The sequence below is a fragment of the Sarcophilus harrisii genome, chromosome 1 (genome assembly GCF_902635505.1).
Source record: "Sarcophilus harrisii chromosome 1, mSarHar1.11, whole genome shotgun sequence".
In the NCBI taxonomy this organism is placed as follows: Eukaryota; Metazoa; Chordata; class Mammalia; order Dasyuromorphia; family Dasyuridae; genus Sarcophilus; species Sarcophilus harrisii.
This window is the reverse complement of record NC_045426.1, coordinates 203,650,832-203,676,060: the sequence shown is the minus strand read 5'-3', so window position 1 is coordinate 203,676,060 and position 25,229 is coordinate 203,650,832. Positions and strand designations below refer to the sequence as shown.

General features: G+C 32.9%; 1 protein-coding gene and 1 pseudogene across 1 annotated transcript in view; both read right to left on the bottom strand.

The window, feature by feature from the left end:
- Positions 1–421: 421 nt before the first annotated feature.
- Positions 422–2,550, bottom strand: LOC100927227 (annotated as a pseudogene).
- A 1,898-nt stretch (positions 2,551–4,448) lies between these two features.
- Positions 4,449–25,229, bottom strand: part of FBXL17 (F-box and leucine rich repeat protein 17) — a 495,113-nt gene continuing 474,332 nt past the window's right edge. The window contains 1 exon segment of the mRNA XM_031968710.1: positions 4,449–7,247. Within this exon segment, the coding sequence (XP_031824570.1) occupies positions 7,110–7,247 (138 nt within the window). The 3' untranslated portion in view covers positions 4,449–7,109.

The window sequence follows — 25,229 nt, the reverse complement described above, 5'->3', positions numbered from 1 at the left end:
CAGGAAAATGACTATCACATGAGAAACTATATTTCATTTAAGGATACTTTGAAATGTTAGTTTTTTTCCTAATACTGAGCTAAAACATGCTTCCCCAAACCTCCCACTCATTTATCCTGGCTCCTTCTCTAGAGCCAGACATAGGATCAAGCTATTTAGAGCTGGAAAGAATCTTCGAGATAATTGAAAAGAATCCTCTCCTTTTTTCCCTCCCATTCATAAAACTTTTATTCCATTTACATCAACTTAATACAGAAGTTTTTTTTTTTAACTATTATGCTTGGATTGTTCATGAAAATTTCAGACATTAGACAAAGCTAGCTATCATATCAGTTATTTCCCTGTTAATTATTTTTATAGGACATGCATGTTAGGCAAGTATCAAAAAAAAATTACAAAAGCAAAAACCTAAAAAAGTTAAATATATGTTTTTTTGTTTGTTTTACTGCTTTGTTTGATATACAGTGACTTTATAAGTATCAAACAATTTATTTTTACTGCATTTTTACTTCTACATTCATTCTTAGGTTGCCTATAACATTTAAATACAAATAAAATGAGTGTAGTAAAAATAATGAAAGTGAACAGCAGATAACTTTACAAATAATGGAATGTGAATCATTTCTGCCTTCTTCTAGAGTAAATTGACTGAATTAAAACTTTGTCTAAAGGAACACTTTCACAATTACAATCATAAAGGTATACAGAGATATACATGGAATGAAATGTAATATCTATGGGACATCTGTTTTTACCACAGCCATGAGAGCTCCAACTCTAAAGTACCTACAATAATTACACCTGAGGCTGGAACCAATTATCCCTTTATCCCTCTACCATGACAGGCCAATAAGTAGGCAGTTTTTGTTGTTGTTGTTGTTTTGCTTAGACCTGGAAGCCTTTCTAACACACACCTTGTGGAATCACAGTGTACTAAAAGTCCTATGCCAAACATGTAAAATGTCTTTAAAAATTCCATATCCCTAGCCTGGCCACCTTAGATGAAAACAGATAACTCCCCAAATCTGTAAACCAGCTCTACTTACCTAATATTAAACATAAAAACAATATGGAAAATATAGAAATAAAAATAGAAGTCACATAAACCTGTCGTAAATTGTCAACAAAAATTGTGAGAGCATGGATGACAAATGGTCTACTGTGTAAATTTTAGAATGAAGCAGACAAAAATTAGAAAGCTGGTTAATTCTTCTCTCCTCCTACTTCAGCTTCATTTTCTTGGGTGTCTGTGATGTCCATAATGTCAAGTTTTTTTTCTCTGTGATTGCATTATTAGTAGGCTGTCTTTGTATGATTCATTTAATGTATCAAGTTCAACAATGGCTTTCATCAATAGCTGTTTTTGTAAGAAAGCAGACTTTCTCTGGAAAGTATTTCATAACAGAATACAGAGAAGTTCAAGGTCAGACCCAATATTATATAATGTGTTGGTTACATCTCCCTTTTGCTTCTTCTTTTTTCTTCAAATAATTCTTGATATGCTTATTGTGACTGATATATCATTTCTTCCTTGTTATTACCAGCTTAGGTTGCTACCTAAGCCAAATAAAGCTGGTAGTCTCCTTTTATTTTCAAACAGAAAACTTTGCTTTTTGCTTGTGAAGCTTTGGGAATCAAGAACATTTCTAAAAGAGACAGTCACTGCAGATATTTCAATTTTCTCTGTATTCTTGAGCCATCTTTTTTTTTTTCCTTGTCTCAGCATCTTCTGTCTGTTGATCACTACTTGAAACAACTCTCTAAGATGATCTTCAGGTTCTGACATTTTTGTAAGCGACAGAGAGAAGATTCCTCTCCTCATTGGAGAATTCAGTTCCTTGTTCAGTTACAGATTTCATGCAGGCTACTATGTCATCATAACTTTCAGCCTGTTCATCCAGTTTGCCCTTCTGCATCAGCTCATTTTTATCCATGACTGATGGTTCTGGACCCGAAGTGAGTGTAGACAGCAAATTCCCTCCTTTTAGAGATAGAAAAACTAGGGCACAGAGAAGTATGACTTGCAAAAAAAAAAGTAGCAAAGCCAGGTTTCAGTTAAGGGCTTCCTACTCTCAATCTATTCTTTTGTTTTTTACATTGAATCTAATCCTTCTTTGACATGATAACTCTTTACCTATTTAAAGATCACATCATATCTTCACTTTAGGAGTCACTTATATGTAATGGTGGGGAAAGATGATTACTCAAAAAATCTCTGAAGCTTTCATTTTCTGGTTATTAACAACTATTCCCAGGCAAAACTTTCTAGCCAACTATAACTTCACATATATTAGGATTTTAAATATTCTAAAAATGGAAAGGGCCTGAGTGGATAATTTCATTGTTATGAGTGAGGGAAGACCCTCTACCAATGCAGATTGATACCTTCTTTACAACTTAAGAGCCTCAGAGAATTGTCACAAGCACTGAGGTTAAATGACTTGCCTCTGATATCTATCGACTCTTTAGTGCTCAGTACTAAAGAGCCGGTAGATATCAGAGGCCATACTTGAATCCAGGTCTTCTTAGCTTCAAGGCCAACTTTCTTTTTTTTTCCCTTTAAAAAAATAGCTTTTTATTTTTCAAAATATATACTAAGATAGTGTTCAACATTCACCCTTGCAAACCTTGTGTTCCATATTTTTCTCCCCTCTTCTACACCTCCCCCTCTCTTACGCAGCAAGTAATCTAAATCAAACATTTGCAATTCTTCTAGACAATATAGTGTGATCCACATTCAGTCCCCATAGTCCTCTCTTTGGATGCAGATAGTTCTCTTCATTACAAGTCTATTGAAATTGGTCTGAGTCATCTAATAGTTGAAAAGAGCCAAGTCCATCACAGTTGATCATCACATAATCTTCTTCTTGCTGTGTACAATGGTCTCCTGGTTTTGCTCATTTCACTTAGCATCAGTTCATGTCTCTCCAGGACTCTGAAATCGTCCTGATAATCATTTCTTACAGAACAATAATATTCCATAACATTCATATACCACAATTTATTCAGCCATTCTCCAATTGATGGGCATCCATCAGTGTCCAGTTTCTTGCCACCTCAAAAAGGGCTGCCACAAACTTTTTTGTACATGTGGGTTCTTTTTCCTTTTTTATGATCTCTTTGGGATACAGGCCCAGTAGATACGTTGCTAGATTAAAGGGCATGTACACTTTGATAACTTCTTGAGCATAGTTCCAAACTGCTCTGCAGAATGGTTGGATCCATTCATAATTCTACCAACAATGTATCAGTGTCTTAGTTTTCCCACAACCCTCCAACAATATCATTATCTCTTCTTAAGGCCAACTTTTTAATTATTATGTGGCACTCCCTTTTGCACTGAAAAAACAAACAAACAAATTTCTGTTATTTAGCTTTCCTATTCAAAATATCCCAGTATGCCAGGCCCTCCTGAAATGATTCATAACTAAACTCCTACTGTACTTGTGAATGAATGACATGTGGAGGCAGGTGGTGCAGTGGAAAGAATGCTTGAGAATGAAAAGAGCTCTGGTTCAAGTTCCAGCTTTGCCAAGTATTATTCGTGTGACTTTCCAGCCACTGTAGGTGTTATTCTTAATTTCTCACTTTCCATATTCTGTTGCTAAAACCTGGCAAATTCACCTTTGTGATATTTCTTGAATATACCCACTTATGACCTCTGACACCTTATTCCTGGACTACTGCAACAGACTGTTGCTCGATCTGCTCAGTCATCACAGTGGTTTTCCCAGTGCACAGATCTGGCTATGACAACCCTCTACTCAAAAACACCCTCCAGTTGCTCCCTATCCCTCTAAGATCAAATATAAAAATCTGTTTGGCATTCAAAGCTCTTCATATCTTGCCTTTGCTGTCTCTTCCCTTGTTTTCTAGTATCTTACAGCATCCTTGTCTGCTGGCTTCCCTTAAGTCCCAGATAAAATTCCATCCTTTATAGGAAGCCTTTCTCCACCCCTCTTGATTCTAGTGCCTTCTGTCTGTTTAGTAGTTCCAATTTATCCCATATATAGTATGTTTGTACAAAGTTGTTTGCTTGTCATATTCTCCATTGTATTGTGAGCTCCTTGAGAGCAGAGAATATCTTTACTTTTTTTTTTCTTGTAACCCCAGCACATAGCACAATACCTATCACATAGTAGTGGCTTAATAAATGTTTACTGACTGACTTTATAAGTCTTTTCCATTTATGAAATGAAAAGTGTGATGATTTCTAACTTCTTTAAGCTTTATCAATGTATATTTTTTCGCCATTATATCTAGTTTCATTAATCAAAGGACAACTTGGAAATTTATGAAGCTTCAATCACACTGACTATTCTAGGTGAGTCACTACTGTTTTCTAAAAATATTTAATGAACCAAACTAGAATAGGAATTCATATAAAATCCACAGTCACTATAACAAACATTAAGAAGCATATCTGCAATACAGAAAACAAAAGACACTGTGTTTTACTTCTTTTTTATTTCAACCCATTGCAAGGTCAAAAGTTTCACGGAAAAATAGAAACCTACAAAGGCTGAAATTTTTTGTTGCACTCATAAAGGGGCATTCAGGACAAAGGACCAAGTTTCTCCATTTCAGCAATATCATTCATTGTCTTTATTCTGAAAGGGCTGTAGACACTTTGTAGAAGATAAAAATCCCAGCGTTCAATTTGTCTTCATATATTTGTGACATTCCAAGCAAAAATGCTACATTTTCCAGAACTGTTGCAAACCTCATTTGAAGCATCTTAATTTATAAGGACACACTGAACAACAGTGCCTGGAGTCCTTGCAGTAGATGAGGTTTTGGTTGTCCTCTGCAGTGAATAATTTGGGGGTAGATGTGAGCTTTCTCTGAATGTACGAAATTGAGATTTGCCTGTGTCTCAAAGAATAAATGCAACCCCTTTAGTAAAGTTTGAGTATTTTAGAGCACTGTATTTTAGTTTTAAACAATGCAAAATTTAAGGGGGAAAAACTCAAGTACACATCTCAGTAACTGAACAGCAACACTCTGGAGGTTATAACTTCCACTGGAAGCCATGACATTTCTATTTTTGATGGCTGTCACTTCTTTTGTCATTTTTAACTATTTAAAATATATTCAGACATATATAGAAAATTAAATTTTTGCTTATTCATTCAAGCTATGACTACACATATTGTCTTATAAATCAGTTTTAGATTAAAAACCAGTTAAAATATTGCCAACTAAGGTATTCTTCAGTAGTTGGGAAATGAGTATGAAAATCATATAGTACAAGGTGTAAGAAATATAGTTTGTTGATTATAAACAGCCCCTTTCTTCCAGAGTAATAATGTCCTTCCAGAGAAAGTTAGCAATCTCCTGCATAGTTATGGAAAACACTTCTGTTGCTTACTGACTAGATTTTTTTTTTAAATATGATTTGGATTTTTTAAAAACAGGCAACATTGACATGATAACATAATCAGAGGAGACAGTTGTTTAAAAAATGTAATTTTAAATAAATGAATGATATACATATTTAACACCATGCTTACTTCCCAAAGCTACTATCATCTACAACTCTGGGAAAAAATAAGGTACCTGTGGAAATGGAAAACTCATTTAATATATCTGTTAAAGACAGAATAGTGGCTAATGGCCATAGCATGGAAGAATAAATAGCAAACTTATGAAACAGAGTTCTGTTTCTAGCTCTACTCTGAAGGATAGTATACTTTATGTTAAGCAGATCCTATGCTTGGTTACATATGTCAACACAGGAAAGAATTGACTGAACTTGGGTTACTGTTATCAAATATGGGACATGGAAATTTAAAAACATTTTCATTTACTGATAAGCATTTTACTGACAGTTGGACATCTTTTTTAAAACAAATAAATGATTAATATTGACAACAAAAGTGTAAACAGAAGTATAATTAATAAATTTTCTAATTGTTAGCCAACATTCATTCTTTACCTGTGACATATCTACCACTCAAAAAACAAGAACATGCAAAAACAAATCCTTCCTACATATCAGCATTTCTAAATCCAAAAGAAAAAGAAACAAAAATCAACCAAGACTGTCTATTTAAATATTAATTAGTTATCGTTCATTAACATTCCTATTAAAATCATAGAAAAGGATTTTCATAATTATTAAAATTAAGAAAACAATTAAATGATCTATAGATTCTGCCATAACAGCACATCCTTAATTAAAATGGTGGCTTCACTGTACATAATATGGAGATTAGTCTCAATTTTAGTCAAAATACAATCTGCTCTTAAATTGGTGCTTGCAGTGAAACCACAGCTAACACAAATATTAACTTAAACCCTATGAAAAGCTTTAGTACTCTAGATAACTCAAACCACTTGTAGAATAATGAATAATTTGCCGAGTTGGCCCAGAGAATTTAGATTGCTTTTTGCTTATAACAATTTTACAAGGACTTTACTCTCTAGTGCCCATGTCACTTGACGGTGGTAATTTAGATGATGCTCTTGGATACACTTAGTTGGACACTATGATGGTGCACTAAATGATTCCCTAGTGGCCTGAAACAGTACCCAAATGCCAACAAATGACATCTGCCAATAGAAAAATTCTGGCACAAGGTTTTTTTTTTTTTTTTTTTAAATACTGGTTTCTAGGGTTCATAATCAGTGTAAGATCACTTCTATTTTACTATGGCTTGTTAAAGTCAACAATTATATTCATCAGTTAAAGAAAGTGGCCACTCCTTTGGGAAATCTGAACATTTTAAAGATAGTAGGAATTTAATACTCAGAATAATAAAACCAATCTGGCCATTCTATTTTCTTTCTTTCTTTCTTTTTTTTTTTTTTTTTTCCAGAAAAGGGCCCCAAACCTAAGAATATCCATGGTTTTAAAAATCCTTAATTTTGAAAAATAAAAAATAAGAGACTCATCTGGTAACAGCTAACATCTGTTCTTACTTTCTATAGAATCCACATGGAAAATACACACTCACTCATGCACACACATACATACTCATGTAGACACCCAAGAAAGATGGAAGTTAAAACATTCCCAAGAGATCATATCATATACCCCAAATCTGTAATTCCCATTACACCTGCTGAATATATCAGAGAGTTGACTTAAAATACTAAAGGGAGTGTTAAGAGGCATTAGACATATTGGGTGTCCAGCCCATCTGATAAGCACGTTCCAGGGTCCTCTTGCAGTCTTGCAGGACAGTACTGAAAGTTATGTGTGGATACTGGTGCACAAGCTGTTCCACAGTTACTTCATTCACCTATAACCAAAGAAGAAAATTTTGGACTCATCAGAAGCAATAAAGATAGATTAAATACTGACAAAATTCATACATTCTAGGAGAATTAGAAAATCCAGAATTCTAGAGATCATCTAGTCTTATATTTCCTCCAAATGAATGCCCTCTCACATAGGCCAAAACAGGTTATACATTCTCTTATCAGCCATATCCTGTATTATAGAACTTAATACCAAACAAAGGAGTTCCATTTGAAGATATCTTTAACTAATTTTTTTTCTAAGTTCATTTGATTTTGCAGTTTAGAAGATTACAGGTTAACAAATTCAAACTTTATGAACATCCAATAAAAATCTAGTGATGACACTACTGAAATTGATGGTCTTTCTGCAATATACTGCTGGTCTTCTCCACTATGAGTTTTTAGGGATCTGTTTTTCTGTGGCTGGGTTTTTAGTGAAAACCATTTCATTCCATTTCACTGTTTCTATATATCCTTTATTATACACAAAGATCACTATTTTTCTTTTTAAATCTTTGATGTGAATTATCAATAAGATGTTTTTCTATTTATATAATATATACATATAATTACATTATATATGTATATATTATATAAATATAAAGGATACAAAGAAAATAATATATAACTTTTAAAACACCACTTACTGACACCTGCTTTTACAGGACAAAAAACTGTAACGATATAGAGGAATCTTAATATAAGCTTTTTGGAAATTTCTATTTTTGTTCTTTAAATGTAATGGTATCATGAAATTCCAAGCCCTTTATGGGAAATTTGAGAAATCAATAATTAAAACATACAAGGCTGGCTAAGGCTGGCAAGTCAGGGATATCCCCATGGACCTTAACCATCTTGATTAGACAAGGAAACCAGACAAGCCTAATTAAAACTAACACCTTTACAATTGCAGTGCTGTGAGGGGATTAATTTGTCAATTATTTTAAAGGCAATTGCCATTCATATCACAGAAGGAGACAGCTTCCTTTTTCCCTTTAGATAAATAAATGATTAACCGAAGGACCATAACTTTTAGGAATTTTTATTTGAAATTTTTATTGAACACCAGATCATTTTAAAATTCATCAATATTTTTATTTCAATATTTAACAAGCCAATCTGAAAGAAGATGCTAGTGATATGTAGTACATTTTTGCTGTTCCTCTCTCATATCCCAAATAGGAAAAAAACCCAGTAGGACCTATGAGGAAAACACACACACACAAAAAAAAACTTGATAGATTAACTGAAAGCCTGTTTATAGATGATGATGGAAGAATAATGAACTTTAAGAATGAGATTTTTTTTTTTTTATCCTCTAAAATGCCAAGATGTCTGTGCTCTGCTGTACTGGAGTGCTCTAACAGGGATCCAGAAATTTCATTTTTGTGAACATTTTTCGCATGTCTTTCCATAATATTTGGCCATGCAAAATTGGCTTGCATTTACAGGTAATTTGACTTTAAATTCAAGTAGGCAATTGTTCTAATTAAAAAAAAAAAAAAGATGCTGCTTTTGAAAAGAAGAAAGTCTTTTTATGAGTCAAAATAAAATCCACCACACTATATTTTAGAACTAAACAATTAGATATGAGAATATATATTAATATTTCATTTGAAAAAAAATCTCACCTTTTGGAGCTTCTTAAAATACTGCTTTATTCAAGATGTCTGAACAGATGCCATTGTCTGAGGGCTCACCACTCCCAACACCCCCCCCCCTCCACAAAGTAAAGATTATTTCAGTAACTGACATTTTTTTCTTTTTAGAAAATGTTATTTCTTGTGGCTCTTAATGAAAAACATACCCCACCAGATCCCAAATGACCTATTTTTTAAAAAAGACATTAGGGATTTGCTGAAGTGTGTTTTTTATTAAAGAACATTAGTAGAATGTTAGAGCTGGAAAGGAGTTAGAATTCATCTTTCCAGCTCTCATTCCATAGATAAGGAAGTTGAGGCTCTGAGATGCTAAGAGATTTGGTCAATGTCACAAAGCTAGTTAGTATCAGAGCTGGGACTGCATTAACTATCCTGAGACTACTGAAATGAATGGTCGTTCTGCAATATAGTGCTGTTCTTCTCCAGTATGAGTTTTTAGGGATCTGCTTTTCTGTGGTTGGGATTTTAGTGGAAACCATTTCATTCCATTTCACTGTTTCTATATATCCTTTATTATACACAAAGATCACTATTTTTCTTTTTAAAGTACCTAAGAATTATGCTGTGATTATTCATCTTTAGGACAAATTCACTCTAGGATTTCTTTTTGAGTAAGTTCCCTTGGAAGATTTAAAGTATGGATCAACACAACAAAAATTAAACTTAAATACACCTCTCTAATTCATGGGTCTATCTGTAATGCGCCAGGTTGCAACAATAGTATATGGCAACTCAGCCTTGCTAGTATTAATTATCTTATGTAGTACTACAGAATACAACTTCCCCAAATTCCTTTTGCTAACATGGTGCACTTACAGAATTGGGGGTGGTAGGAAACATAAATACTAAGTTTCAGAGCTTTGCTAAAATTATACAACAGAAATAATATGAATTCTACAACAGAAACTGTTAAGGGCAAGTAAATACATTTGCTTCTTATAGTAAAGACCATTTGATACATGTAGTGTTTCCTAACAATATAAATTATAATGAATTGTCTACTAAGGTCACGTTCTTTTGCCCCTTTAAAATAAAAATTATTCCTTTTCCTTTAAATAGGCTACTTATATTTTGGCTTTCTTACAGAAAGAGTTTAGCAGAAAAAAGCATCAAGTTAATATAAATCATTATCCCTAAACATATATGCAGGCTTTTTTAAGTCACAACTCTTAAAACTAGGATGAAATGGAATTATGCTCTATTCCAAATAAGAAAATGTACACAATAGAAAAAGTGAATATGAAGAATTTCAACTAAAAAATGTTTCATCATGATATCAGTGTCTTTACATATTCAATGTCTTTTGCTTTGACTGAAAATTATCAGTGACAACTTCAGTACTGCATGTTCAATTTTTAAAAAATGCAGCACATCTTCAAGAAATGTGCAGCACAGTCATTTGGAGGATATTATAGTGATTAAAGTGAAAAACATGTAACATAGGTATTTTTTTAATGGCAAAAAGATTAGATTTTGCAACTCTCTTCAAGCCTGCAGAACCATAATATACATTTTCAAAATTATTTTAACTTTTTAAAGAAGGTGGTAGCAATTTGTCTGGCATTTTAATCTATTTTGAGTTAACATCTATTAGTAATTTTTGAAAATGTGAGGCAAATTGCTATGCTAATTATGGTAAATCATACCATAGTTACATTATATTGCTGTTGCTGCTACTGAACTGTGATGATAGAACCTTTATTTGGTTTCAGTTTCTTAAAGTTAGAGCATTTATTTGATTTTTCTAGGCTTTTAAATTGTTCTCTATATCATAACCCTGGTATATGGCTTTTCTCATAACATTCCCAAATCCAAAAATAAACTCGATTCCATCCTCAATTTCTTTTTTCTTTCCATCTTCCATTATACACAACAGATTAATTCAAGGAAAGTTTCTATAAAACAAATTTCTGTGAAACAGATCAATTTTTCTTTCTTGTTTATGTTAGACAATAGGATATATATAGGTGAAAAAATATGAGTGCATGGATCATTCAGAAATAAGTAAATTTCTTTAACTGATAAAAATTATCTAGCACAATACTAATAACAATAGTTCTAATGATTAATATGTTCTGTTTCATACCAAAGTAATCCATTCAATGAAAAAATGATGCAAAAAACCAATACCATATAATAATATAACATCATGAAAGTAGGAATCTTGTCTTATCTAAACATTCCTTCTCTCTCTTGGTATCTAGCACGGTTCACCATAGATGCTAAATAAATATCTTTTGAATTAATGAATACTAGAAATTCTAGTAGTAAGATCATTAATCACACATGCTATTGCTATTTAACTTATTCTAACACAAATCTTTAAGTTCTAAAATACTTATTTTATACCACCCACAGGACATATGAAATATATTTTTCCCATTTTGAAATTACTGGAATTTCCTTGGATTGCTGAAATCTTCCAAGAAACCTATATACCCAATTTGTTTCAGCATCCTCTGACTGGAGAAGATAAGGAATAAAATGCCTATTCTTTGCTTAGTAATTTTTTCTAAGATAAATTGTGCTTAAATGATCAAACAAGAAGGCTGCATTTTATTAATTAATAACTAGTATCTACTAGGACTTTTTTTTGTTTTTTTAATTTTATTTTTGGTTCCAAATTTTTTTCCCTTTATCTACCTCTTTTTTGTCCAGTACCATTATTATCCAGTACCAAATTATTTTGATTACTCTTCTAGTATATACTTTAAGATCTAGTACTGCTAGTTCTTTTTCCTTCACATTTTTTTTCAATAATTCCCTTGATAGTCAAGAACTTCTGTTCTTCCAGATGAATTTTGTTATTAATTTTTCTAGCTCTATAAAGTAATTTTTTGGTAGTTTGGTAAGTAAATTCATTTAGTTAGCCTTGCCATTTTTAAAATATTGGCTTGGCCTAACTATGAGCAATTTTCTACAATGATTTAGACCTAACTTTGTGTGGAGTGTTTTATAATTATGTTCATATAGTTCCTATGACCCCTAAGTATTGTTTGCAGTTATTTTAATGGAATTTCTCTATCTCTTTATGCTTGGATCTAATATTTAGAAGATGCTGAACATTTTTTTTTCTATTGACATGCTCAATTGTGCTTAATGATTTTTTTTTTTTTTTTAAAATACTGAACTAGTCCTGCATTCCTGGTATAAATCCACACTAACTCAATTCTCAGACAAAATAGCTAAACTCAATGAATTTGAACAAAACTACATAAACTATACCAGGATTAATCCCCATTTACTACCATCCTGTACAATTCTCTAATCATAACAAGATCTAATTACTTGTATGCACACAGGCATACAAGTTTTATTTATAGCCAACATTAGGGTGGAAGATGCAATGAATCTCTCTTGCCTCGGAGAGAGGGCTTGAGGGCTTCCTCCCAGAGTGCTCCTCTTCAATCCCTTGCAATGTTCCGAAGTAACTCCTTGAAGCTCTAAGAGCTTCCTCTATATATATGATCTCCCAATCTGGTTGCGCTTCCGAGAGTGGGCTTCTGCTGAACTGATTGACGCTCCCTTCCCCAGTCTAATTCAGCTGAACTCTTCTCTCAGTGTTTTCAGCTCAACTCCCCGAGACAGCCTCTGTTTGTTTCTTATATTTGGATCTCTTCTGAGAGAGAGGGATTATGGGTTCTCCCAGAGTGCTCTCTGGCCCTGAGAGCTTCAAGGGAGTTATGAATTCGGATATCTCATACTAAACCCTGAAATCTCCCAAATGTGTGAACTCCAGTGAGTACAGGTGTGAACACAAGCATTGTTTCTCAGTTCCACTTAGTACCTTGTTTCAAGTTGAGTTAACACTAGGATTCCAACATAAATCTAGTCTGGTTTTAGTGTTTGATTTTTGTGATATGTAGCTATAATTCTCTTCACAGTATTTTATCTAAAAATTTTTATCAATGCTCATTAGAGAAAATGATCTCTGCTTTTGTTCTTCCTAGTTTAATAAAAAAAATGATATTTGTGTCATTGAAGGAATTTAGTAGGCCTTTTTAACCCATTGTTTTAAGTAGTTTATGTAACACTGTTCTTTACATGTGTGATAGAACTCACTTACAAATCCTTCTGGTCCTGTTCTCCTCCTCCCTCTTGGGAACTCATTTATGGCTTTTTCAATTTGTTTTTCTAATATAGGGTTTTAAAATATTATTTCTTCTTCTATTAATTTGGGGAATTTATATTGCAAAAATATTCATCCATTGTACTCCTATTACTTCAATGTCTTTAATACTTTTTAGCAAAATGTAATTTCTTTGATGATCACTTTTAAGTAGGTCTACTTTTGCTTTTACTTTGTCTGAAATCATGATTGCTACCCTGCCTTAAGCATAATAAATTCTTCTGTTACAATTGTTTCTCTTTAAATAATGTATTGTTAGATTCTGGTTTTTAATCCATTCAGTTATCTTCCATTTTATGGATGAGTCCATACCATTCTCAATTATTTTCCTCATTGTGTATTTCCCTCCATCTTATTATCTATATATCCTTTTTTTTTTAACCCAGTCCTCTCCTCTAAAGTCTGTTTTGCTTCTGACTATTGTCTCCTTTAATCTACTCTTCCTTTTATCAGCATGCTCCTTCCTCTCAGCCCCTTCTCTTACTTAACTGTTCTGTAAAATAAATTTCTATATCTAACTGTATTATATATATTCTTCTCTCTTTCAATCAGGTCAGATGAGAGTGAGGTTCTAGCATTGCCTGCTCCCCCTTATTTTCTCCTCCATTGAACAAAAATTTTCCTTGCATACATTTTCAATGTGAGATCATTTCCCCCATTCCTTCCTTCCTTCTCCTAGTAAATCGCTTTTCCTCACTTCTATTTTTTAGAGACCATGGCCTTCCCTTAAGAAGACTTTTTAAAAATTGTCAAATGATGATAAAATTCTTAGGAGTTACATGTATGGTTTTCAAAATGAAATTTTTCAATATGAAATTCAATAATTTTAAATGACAACACTTTAACCTTAAGTGCCTTATGATTCTTCATTCATATTTACCTTTTTATTGGTTTCTTGAGTCGTGTTTGAATGTCAAATTTTCTATTCAGCTCTATTTTTATTTTCATCAGATATGCTTGAAAGTCATCTATTTCATTAAATATCTACCCCCCCTTCCCATTTTAGGGCACTTTATTCTTGGTTATAATCCTAAGTCTTTTGACTTCCAAAATATTAAATTCCAAGGTTCTTACCCCATTATGAGGTAGCTGCTAAATCTTTTGAGATCCTTATTGAGACTCCACAATTTTCTTTCTGGATGCTTGAAGCATTTTCTACTTTACTATAATATTACTGAAACTTTTTAATTTGGGATTTCTTTTATAATGGATTCTTTCAATTACTACTTGCCATTTTATTCCAAGATAATTTCTTGATATATGATATCTAGGCTTTTTTTTTTTTTTTTTAAATCATGGCTTTTACACAGTTCAATATTTCTTCAATTATCTCCTTTGATCTATTTTCCTGATCAGTTGTTTTTCCTGTGAACATATTTCACATTTTCTTCTATTTTTCTGGTGCTTTTTTTGATGTCTCATGGAAGCTTCTACTTGAGTAATTTTAATTTTTAGTGAATTGTATTGGGGGAGGTAATTTTTTTTTTTTTTTTTTTTTTTACTATTTGGAGTTATTTTCTTCAATATTTTTGGTGCCTCTTTCACCAAGCGATAAATTATCTTTTCATGATTTTCTTGCATTGCTGTTCTTTCCCCAATTTTTCCACTATTACTTTGATTTAATTTTTTTGTTTGTAATCACATTTGTAATCATGCTCTTGTAGAAATTATTGTTGCACTTGTGTCCGTTCTGCACTTTTTCTTTTCTTTAAGGATTTGCTTGTAGATATTTTCTAGTCATTTTCCCCCCCTTAGTTTATCTCTAGAAGCTTTCTAGTCATCACAGTGTCTTTTTATGGTCGTGTTTTTTTTTTTGTTTTGTTTTTTCATTTTTCCAGCCTATTTCTTGACTTGTTAGAATAGGATGCTGTGCACCTCTGGGCACAAGGGGTGAGGAGGGTGGGGTGTAGATGAATAGCCTGAACTTCAGTTTTTTTTATATCCTTCTGGTACCTTCATAGCTAAGTCTGGGAACCTGAAAGTTTTAAGCACTGATTTAGGAAAGTGGTCTGGTATCCTCCTGGTCTACACTCTGGTTCTTACTTTGATAGAGCCCTGCCTTCCATGAGACCACAGCTGCTCTTCTCTGCCTTGGAACTGATACATGGAACTGGGTAATGGGCAAAAAAGCTGACAGTGACTTGTTCTGTGTCCAGCACTAGCACTGAAGATCCCTAGAATCTCTTTCTAACTAGATGTTCCGTCCCACCAGTGTTAGTGCCATGACTACTGTTATTGCTGCTACTTCTACTGTCACAGCCACCTCCAAAGCCATAGCTGGAGGCATTTCTACTCCGCTATACTCCAAGGCAGCTCCCATGCCAGTGTCTACAGACCTCGTCTCTTTCTTCCCTCTAAGCTGTCCAGTATTAGAAAAATTACTCACTCTGACATTTTGCTGGCTATCACTTTCAGAATTTTGTTTTATGTGCTTTTGAAGGCAGCACAGAGTGTTGTACTGGAAGAGCTTGGAAAAAATGTTCTATTTTTTTTTTAAACTAGGTACTATTAAACACAAAGTGCTCGTCATTGTTGAAGATCACTAGCTGACTCTCAAAGCCTAGCTGTAGCACATAAAAATGTGCTATAGCTATGTGTGTAAATAGCTAAGTAGGTAGATAGATACTAGACCTGTGATTTGATTAGTACAAGATATAGAAATTTTCTCATCCTTCATTTTATAGATTTGTAGCCTTAAATAGTTGCCTAGAAAAATAAGAGACTAAGTGATTTGATCAGAATAACAGAGAGATTGTGTCAGAGGTGAGACTTATACCAGGTCTTCCTAGTTTTGATGCTTGCTCTTTATCTACTCTGTGACAGCATATGTGTGTGTGTTTGTGTGTGTTGAAAGATTCAAAAAATTTTAACAATGGAAGATTCTTACGGAAAGGGAGAGAATTCTATGGAACACATTTAGGTTAAGATCAACTAAGACATAAACAGAAACCATGTTGTCCTTGAAATATAGACGAGATGGACAAAAAAGAAGGAAAAAAATTCAGGAAACATTAGAAACTTCTTCTGGAGGACTGACATAATAGTGATAGGAGTCTTCTATATGTGGACATCTTCTAGAGCTCTTTTCTTGCAAAAATTAGAGCTAAAATTTTCTTGATTCACTTTCACTGATACCATATCTTAGGAAATGAAAAGAAATGGAAGATTTGTTTGCTGAGCCATTGTCAGTTCGGAAGTATTGTCATATTTGAAAGATCACAGTGACCTAGATAAGTATCAGAGAGATGGAGACGGGCAAATACCTGAATTTCAAGAAAAGAAAAACAGAATGGGATATGGAACCTTGAAATTAAGTTCTGAGTTTAACTTTTAGCAAATCTGATTTTGATTCTTGGTGAGGAATTCACTAAGCAAAACCATCTTTAGGAATTCATGGATAAAATCAGGAAGTCAACAAACAGAAAAAAAGATGGAAAAAACCTGCCATTATGTTTATAATAATAATTCCTTTTTACCACCAAACACAATACCTACCACTCCTGGACTTTTAATATCATATTACTAGACATGCATATAGAAGAGACAGAAATGGCACTATAAAGAACAAGTTGAAAAAAGAAGCCAGACTAAATATAGACAGAGATGTGTGCATATCTTTCTATCTTTGTATCTATTTATTTATGTATCTCACCTAGATGCATTCTGCTACTTCACTTTTACCCCTGTCTCACACAATTAGGGGTCCTTTCTTGCCAAGATCCAGTACCTTTACTTACACAAATGATCCCATTCCATCCTGTCTTTTCCAGCAGATTGGCTCCTGCATCATCCCCACTCTTACTTATTTTCATCTCTTCTATTCTACTAGCTCTTCCCTACTTTCAACAAACGATGTCTTCTCTCTCCTCAAGAAACTCTCACTTGATCCATCCATCCCTGCTAATTAAAAAGACATCTCACATGGCTAAATTTTGTGACTCTATTTCTTTTTTAAATTTTATTTTCAATAATATTTTATTTTTCCAAATACATGTAAAGATAGTTTTCAATATTCATTTTTGTAAGACTTGTTCCAAATTTTTCTCCCTCTTTCCTTCACCTTTCCCCTTCCCAAGACAATAAGCAATGATATGGGTTAAATATGTGCAATTCTTTTAAATACATTTCCATATTTGTCATGTTGTGCAAGAAAAATCAGACCAAAAGGGAGAAAAAAAAAGGAGAAAAAATACAATGTTTTGATCCACATTTAGTTTCCATAGTTCTTCTCTGGATGTGGATGGCATTTTCCATCCCAAGTCTATTGGAATTATATGGATAAATTTCTTGAGATGACTGTTAATAATAAAGGCCTCTAATTCAGCTCCTTCTACTCTCTTAGAGGCTGGCTTCTGCCCACATTATTCAACCAAAACACCTTTCTCAAAAATTACCAATAGTTTCTTAGTTGTCAAATCCAAAGATCCTTTTTCAGTTTTCATCCATCTTGACTCCTCTTGAAAATCTCTGACACTGTTGTTCACCCACTTCTTCCTGGTACTCTCTTTTCTATAGGTTTTTATGACACTACTTTTCCTGGGTCTCCTTCTGCCTTACTGACAACTTCTTCGTAATCTTCTTTTTTGAAGATTTTTTCATCTAGATTAGGTTTGCAAACCATGGGTATCCCAACAAAGGCTTCGTCTTGAGCCTTTTTCTCTCCTCTTTTTATACTATCTCACTTGGTGAACTTATCAGCTCACTTCTATGCTGATTTTCCAATCTTATCCAGACCCAATAACCTCTTTGCTGACTGACCTCCAGTCTCAAATCTCCAGTGACTTGACATTTCAAACTGGATGATCTGTAGGTATTTTAAACTTAACAAGTCCAAACCCATCTTTTCTACCAAAGCTTCTCTTCTTTCTATCTTACCTATTGTTATTGAGGGTACCACCATTTCCCAAGATTTAAAACTTAGCTGTTAACCTTGACTCTTCATTTTTTCTGTTGCCAAAGTTTGCTGATTTTATCCTTACAACATCTGTCAAACATACCACTCTCTCTTTTCTAACACTGATACCATCCTGGTGAAGACTTACCATATGCTTGCAAAGTTACAATAGCCTGATGCTTGTTTTGTTTGCCACAAGCCTCTCCCTATTCTTATCTATCCTGCATTCACTTGCTAAAGTAATTTTTCCACAGTCTAACCATCTTACTCCCTTTATCCAATAAACTCCAGTAGCTCCCTATCACCTATGAAACACAGAATTTTGTTTGGCATTCAAAATCTGACACACTTCCCCCACTTTTCCAATCTTTTTTATGTCCCATAGTCTCTGATGTACTCTTTGACACAGTGACACTGGCTCCTTGAGTTTCTTCATTTGAAACTCTCCATTTATTAACTTTGGGTATTTTTACTAACTGTACTCTTGCATAGAATGTTCTCCATTCTCATCTCTGCTTCCTGGCTTCCTTCAAATCCAAGTTAAAATTCTACAGAAAGCCTTTTTCAATTTCTCCTAATTCTAGTGCTTCCCTTTATTGATTATGTTGTCTTTATTCTGTATCTATCCGAAGAATACCTTCAAAATAAAATACTGGACACTGAGGTCCTCTCATGAGCTGACCTGCCAACCATCAAAACTCAAATGCAGGAAGCGCAACACTGATGAGCTGACCATGCAGACTGAATGCCAAATGTCTGTTTATCTAAAAATCTATTTTCTGAGATCTCATACAAGGCAAGTGCTCACCCAGAGGTCACAAAAAGTGGTAGAATCACACTCTCAAAGCCTCTCTTAAGAATTTTAGTAACAATGATGAGACAAGGGAGATGTTAGCACAAGACCACCCAGCATGGTGTGATTGCATCAAAGAAGGCACCGTGTTCAGTGAGCAAAGCAGTATTGCAGTAGCACAAAGGAAATGTGAGATATGCAAATCTAGAGACATCTTCATCTGAAATGTTCAAACAAAATATATGTGCCCAACCTGTGAGAGAGTCCAATAGCTAGTATTGGACTGATCAGTCACAATGGAACACGCTGTTGCATCAGATACCATTGGTCCTCTTCCAATATGAAGGATGAAAAATGATCCTGTATCTATTTTGTTTATACATAGTCTGCATTTTGTCTCTCCCATTTGATTGTGAGTAAGCTTCTTAAAGGTGGGAGCTGTCTTTTCCTTTTCTATTTTTATATTCACAGTTCATTGCCTAGTACAGAGTTGGGGCTTAACAAATGCCTACTGACTAACTGATCTCCATATGATGCTATACTAAGAGATCTAGAGTTTGATTCCACTGAATAGGAGGCAGTATGTTTTCTCTCAAGTATTATGCTTCTTGACTGAACTTTGAATATTGTGACAAAACCTGAACTTTCCTGGTGTTCTGGACAAGGGTACCAGATATCCCTAGAGCTAAGTTTTTAGCTGGTGCCAAGGTGAAGAGCCATATTTGACAACACATATTTAAATGAGGTCCCACTGTTCTTTATTTATGTGACCAGAAGCTCCAAGATGGGCCCACATTTAGAAGGGAAAAAACAGAAATATTCATTTTAGTAACATCAAAAATTTGCATGCAAATGATATGAGTCATCTAAGTAAGGGTTTTACTTTTTAAAATAAGACACTAAAAAAAGAACAGAAGAGCAATATGGATTTCCCATGATCCTGCAAAGTCTTTGACAAGGCAAATAATTTTAGGCTGTTGTATGTATTATATATTCATTATAATTTTAATGGCATTTCCCATAGTCAAGTAGTATTACTTCTCACTGTTCCCCTTTTATTATCTAGCATTAGATAGAATGTATATTTAAAGTTTGCTGATTTTGCCTCAGGGTTTGGGAGCAAGGAGAAATTAAAAGATGTAGAACTGTGATGCTTTTACTGTCTTTATCTTTCCTCTTCTGAATAGTGAAAATATCCATGTCTCCTTTAACTATAGAAGTGATGCCAAATATGTGCCCAAAGACCTTAAATTCTGCTTTAGTAGACTCCCTAAAGAAAGGAAGGAATTGATGAAAGGGGTTCCCCTATCATAATAAGGATAGAGAAAGGATCTTCAGGCTGAGCATCTACTTGAAAAGTTGTTTACAATCCATCTGTTTCTTCTCTATAAAATGACTGTTTCTTCTCATTAACACCAATAAATAATTAAATCTTATTTGTTACAGAACATCTGCATGATTCTAGGAGGCAGAACAATTTGGTAGAAAGAAGGTCTTTCAAGGGCTCCAACAGTTGAAAGAGAACATTTTAAATCACAAAACACACATTTAAAAAAAATGATGTTATGAAAACAATATGATGATGTATCATAAAATTCTAATAGGAAAATTTCCATTTGAGTTTTATTTTTAAAGTATAAAACAAATTCAAAATGGATATTAAAATTCTTTTTGTCTTACTCTGAATCTTTGCTGTATCCTATGGATCTAATTTGTTTTTCCCCCACTGGTGCTCTTTTCTTTCATTTCTTCTTTGCTTGGCATCACTTTTAAGACTCTCTTTCTCTTCTCCTTCCAAATAAATAGAAGCCAAGCTTTGTAACAAACATACAATGGGCATGTTTGAAAAGGTATTATCTTATTCTTTACTTCTAAAACAATACCTCTCTGTCAAAAGGTAGGAAGCATGACTTACTTATCATTGGTTTTTTTATAATTGTGGTTGGTCATTTTATTGATCAGAATTCTTAAGTCTTTAAAAAAAAATTTTTTTTTCAAAAAACTTTTATCACCAATGAGAAACCAAGAAAAACAAAACATTTATTATTTAGTGTTCCTAAGTCTTTTAAAAATTATTTTCCTTTGTAATAGTATTTGGTTATGAACTCTTTATCTGTTCATAAGTCTGACAGGTAATTTTTTTCTTGCTCTTTCGATCTGTTTATGGTTTTACCTTTTATGTCTATGTAATGTACCCATTTGGAGTTTATTTTGGCACATGTCTTGTCTACACTTTGTTTCTGCCGGACAACTTTCCAGTTTTCTCAACAGTTTTTGTCAAACAATGAGTTCTTATCCCAGAAGAGAGGATCTTTGGATTTATAAAGAAAAAAATATTATTCAAAATTATAAAGACTAAGTGCGAATTGAATGAAGAGATATATCACCTGTAATCCACTCCTTCATGGAGGTGGGAGGTACATGGGTGTTGCACATTGCACGTTTTTCAGACTGTTTTCCAATATGTTGATCAGTTGTGTGTGTGTGTGTGTGTGTGTGTGTGTGTGTGTTTAAAAATGGCATTTGTCAATTGGGATTTTGTTGGAAATATACAGAATTGCTAATGATTTATGTAGGTGTGTTTGCTGAAGTTGTTGTTTCAACTAGTTTTTTATTTAATTCAGTAGGTTTTCTAGTTAACACATGAAATCATCTGTAAAAAGCTTCCCCTTTGTCTGTACTAATCCTTTCATTTCCTTTCACTTGTCTAATAGTTATTGCTAGTATTTCTATGGAAATCCTTGTTGATCTTACTGCAAAAGTTTCTAGTTTATCCCCATTAGTGATAATGCTGGCTCTTGGTTTAGAAAGTTACTACTTATCATGGACAGTTAGGTGGCACAGTGGTTAGAGTACCAGGACCAGAGTCAGGAACACTCATCTTCCTGAGTTCAAATCTATCCTAAGACACTTTATAAAATGAGTTGGAAAAGAAAATGACAAACCACCCAATGTCTTTGCCAAAAAACCAATAAGGGTATAATCAGATACAACTTATTTTTAACTTATTATTTAAGTACTCATCATTTTAAGGAAAGTTCTATTTATTCCTATACTTTCTAGAGTTTTGTTTTTGTGGACTTTTTTAAAAAATAAGAATCTTGTCAAAAGATTTTTTTGCATTCATTAATAAATTCATATGATTTTGTTTGCTATTCTTATTTAATATAGTCAATTACAATTATAGTTTTCCTAAGAGGAAACTAGTCTTTCATTCTACATATAAATCCAACTTGGTCATACTTAATAATCTTTGTGATATTTGCTAATAATATATTTGAAATCTGTGTATAAGAAGTCATTAGGGATATTGGGTTATAGCATTCTTTATTTTCACTCTTCCTGATTTAGGTATCAAGACTGTATTCATTCATTTATTGATTTATTTGCCTTTTTTTTTGCTGCAGGCAATTGGGGTTAAGTGACTTGTCCAGGATCACACAGACAGGACATTTTAAGTGTCTGAGACCAGATTTGAACTCAAGTTCTCCTGACTTCAGGGCTGGTGCTCTATCCATTGAGCCATCTAGCTTCCCCATTGACTTAGACCTCCTCTTTACCTATTTTAAAACACATAAGAATTAATTTTTCTTTAGTTTGGTATAATCCCCTAGTAAATGCATTAGATTCTGGGATTTCTTTTTTTGGATGGAAGTTTATTTAGGGATTGTTCAATTTCTTTTTTTCTAAGATTGGGTTATTTATGTCTTCCATTTCTTGTCCTGATAATCTGAAAACTATATTTTTGAAAATATTTGTCAACTTTATTCAGATTGTTAATTTTGTCGTCATATAATTTGGTGAAAATCCTGATTTATTTCTTCTTCATTGATTATAAATTTTACTTGTTCATTTTTGATAGCAATTTTTCTTTTTTTTAATTAAAGTTAACTAATATTTTATTTTGCTTACTTTAAAAATAGCTTCTAATTTTACTTATTAATTCAATGGGGTTTTGCTTTTGATTTTGTTCTTATCTTTTTTGATTTTAGGATTTCTACTTTGCCGCTTACTTGAAGATGTTTAATTGGTTTTCTAGTATTTTTATTGTTGTTGTATATTCAATAAATTCATGTGCTCTTACTCTCTTTTATTAATGAAAATATTTAGAGACCTAAATTATCTACTAAGGATTTCTTTGGTTACATCCTACAAATTCTGTTATGTTGCTTCACTGTTATTGTTTTTAATGAAATTATTGTTTCTATATGTTCTTTTATTCATCCCTTCTTTAGAATTCTTTAGTCTTCAGTTAACTTTTATTCATTTCTTCAATGATCCTTTATTGGATATAATTTTTATTACATTGATAGCCATAACATCAATTTAATAGTTCTGTATTTAGTCATTTGCTTAAGACCTAATCCATAGTCAATTTTTGTGAAATTTTGTATGTTCAATCTTTTCTATTCTCATTCAAAAGTCTACAGAGGTCTAACAAACTTCAAAATTCTATTCTAGTACTTTATTTAAAAAAAAAATCTGAAGCTATTCCTAATTATTAGTTTACTATCTATTTTCCCATGTAGCTCATTTAACTTTTCCTATAATATTAGATCATGAAAAAATTACAAATTACAAAAAAATTACTCTCTTTTTAACTGAATATACTCTCTCTCTCTAACCCATGATGAGATAATTTTCAGGGAATACATGTAGGAGTTTGCCATTAAATGCTTAATAATCAGATTTTTGAAAATATATATTTTAAAGTTTAATCTAAATTATTAACAATTACTTAAGTCTAAACAATCAATAAACCAAGTTCTAAGTTGTAACATTTGTCCATTGCTCAGGTGAAAATGCTTACATGGAAAATTTAATAATTAGCTCTAGCACATCCCTAGTTATACAGTATATAAATAGTTTATTTTTGTTTAGAATCTTAAGATTGCTCATTTATGTTTACCTTTTTATAGTTCTCATCTCCTATGTTAGCCCTTTGAATTTTTTATGCAGATCTGTTTGTTTTTTTTTTTAAATCAGGAATGTCTCAACGTTCTCTATTTTATTAAAAATCCAGGGTTTTTTCTGTAAGGTTTTAGTAAATCTTTTGCTTTCTAGAATATCACAATCCAAGTTCTTCATTCCTTGGAAGTAGAGCTGGTTAAATCATATGGTTCTCTGGTATTTGGCTTCTTTCTGGTTTCTTGAAATGTTTTTTATTTGACCTGAAAGCTCTAGTTTTTAGCTATAATATTCCTGGGAGTTTTCATTTTGAGGTTTCTTTCAAGAAGGGACTGTGGATATTTTCTATTTTCACTTTGTCTTCTGGCTCTAAGAGATCTGGGCAGGTCTCTGATTTCTTGAAATAAGATATCTAGACTCTTCCTCTATGCCCCTTTTCTGTCATCATAGTTTTTAAGTAGCCCAAGGTTTTCTAAATTATTTCTCCCCTCTTTTCCAGATCAGTTTTTATTATAAAACACTTTTAGTCTTTTGACTTTGTTTTACTATTTCTGATTGTCTTGTGCAGTAAATTAACTTCTAGTTGGTTCATTTTTGTGAGCATCTAGGTAGCATAGTGGATAGAACGCCAAGCCCAAAGACAGGAAAGACTCATCTCCCTGAGTTCAAATTCAGCCTCATTTTTACTATTTTACTCTCTGGGAATGTCTCAACCCTATTTGCCTCAGTTTCGTCACTTGTAAAATGAGCTGAATAAGTAAATTGCAAACCACTCCCATATATTTGCTAAGAAAATCTCAAATAGGATTATGAAGAGTTGGATGAAAAGACTAACCACAACAAAGTTAAGGAGTTTGTTGCTTAGATAAGATTTTTTACTTCTTTTTCTAAGCTATTAATTGCTTACAAATCTTTTTTCCCTAGTTCTTATTTTACTACTCTCATTTGTTTCTTTAAAAAAAATTTTTTATTATTATAGCTTTTTATTTACAAGATATATGCATGGGTAATTTTTCAGCACTGATATTGGCAAAACCTTTTGTTCCAATTTTTCCCCTCCTTTCCCCTACCCCTTCCCCCAGATGGCAGGTTGACCAATACATGTTAAATATGTTAAAGTACATGTTAAATACAAGTATACATATCCATACAGTTATTTTGCTGTACAAAAAGAATTGGACTTTGAAATCCACAACAAAGTTAAGGAGTTTGTTGCTTAGATAAGATTTTGTACTTCTTATTCTAAGCTGTTAATTGCTTACAAATCTTTTTTCCCTAGTTCTCATTTTACTACTCTCATTTATTTCTTAAAATCATTTTTTGTTCTTTATTAAAACAACAGCAGCAGCAACAAAAAACTCTTCTTTTATTCCTTGAAGAAATTCCAGTTGAATTTCTGCCCAAGTTATATTTTTCTTTGAGGCTTTCTTTATGGGGATGTTAGGACATTTTCTTTTTCTGGGCTTCTGTTTTGAGTATTACTGCCATAATAGTCCTTAATTGTATAATTAATTATTTTTTTGTTTGCTCATTTTTTACAGAGAACTTCCTGACGCTGAATTTTATATTAAGATTAGGTGCTGTGTATTTCTGGGG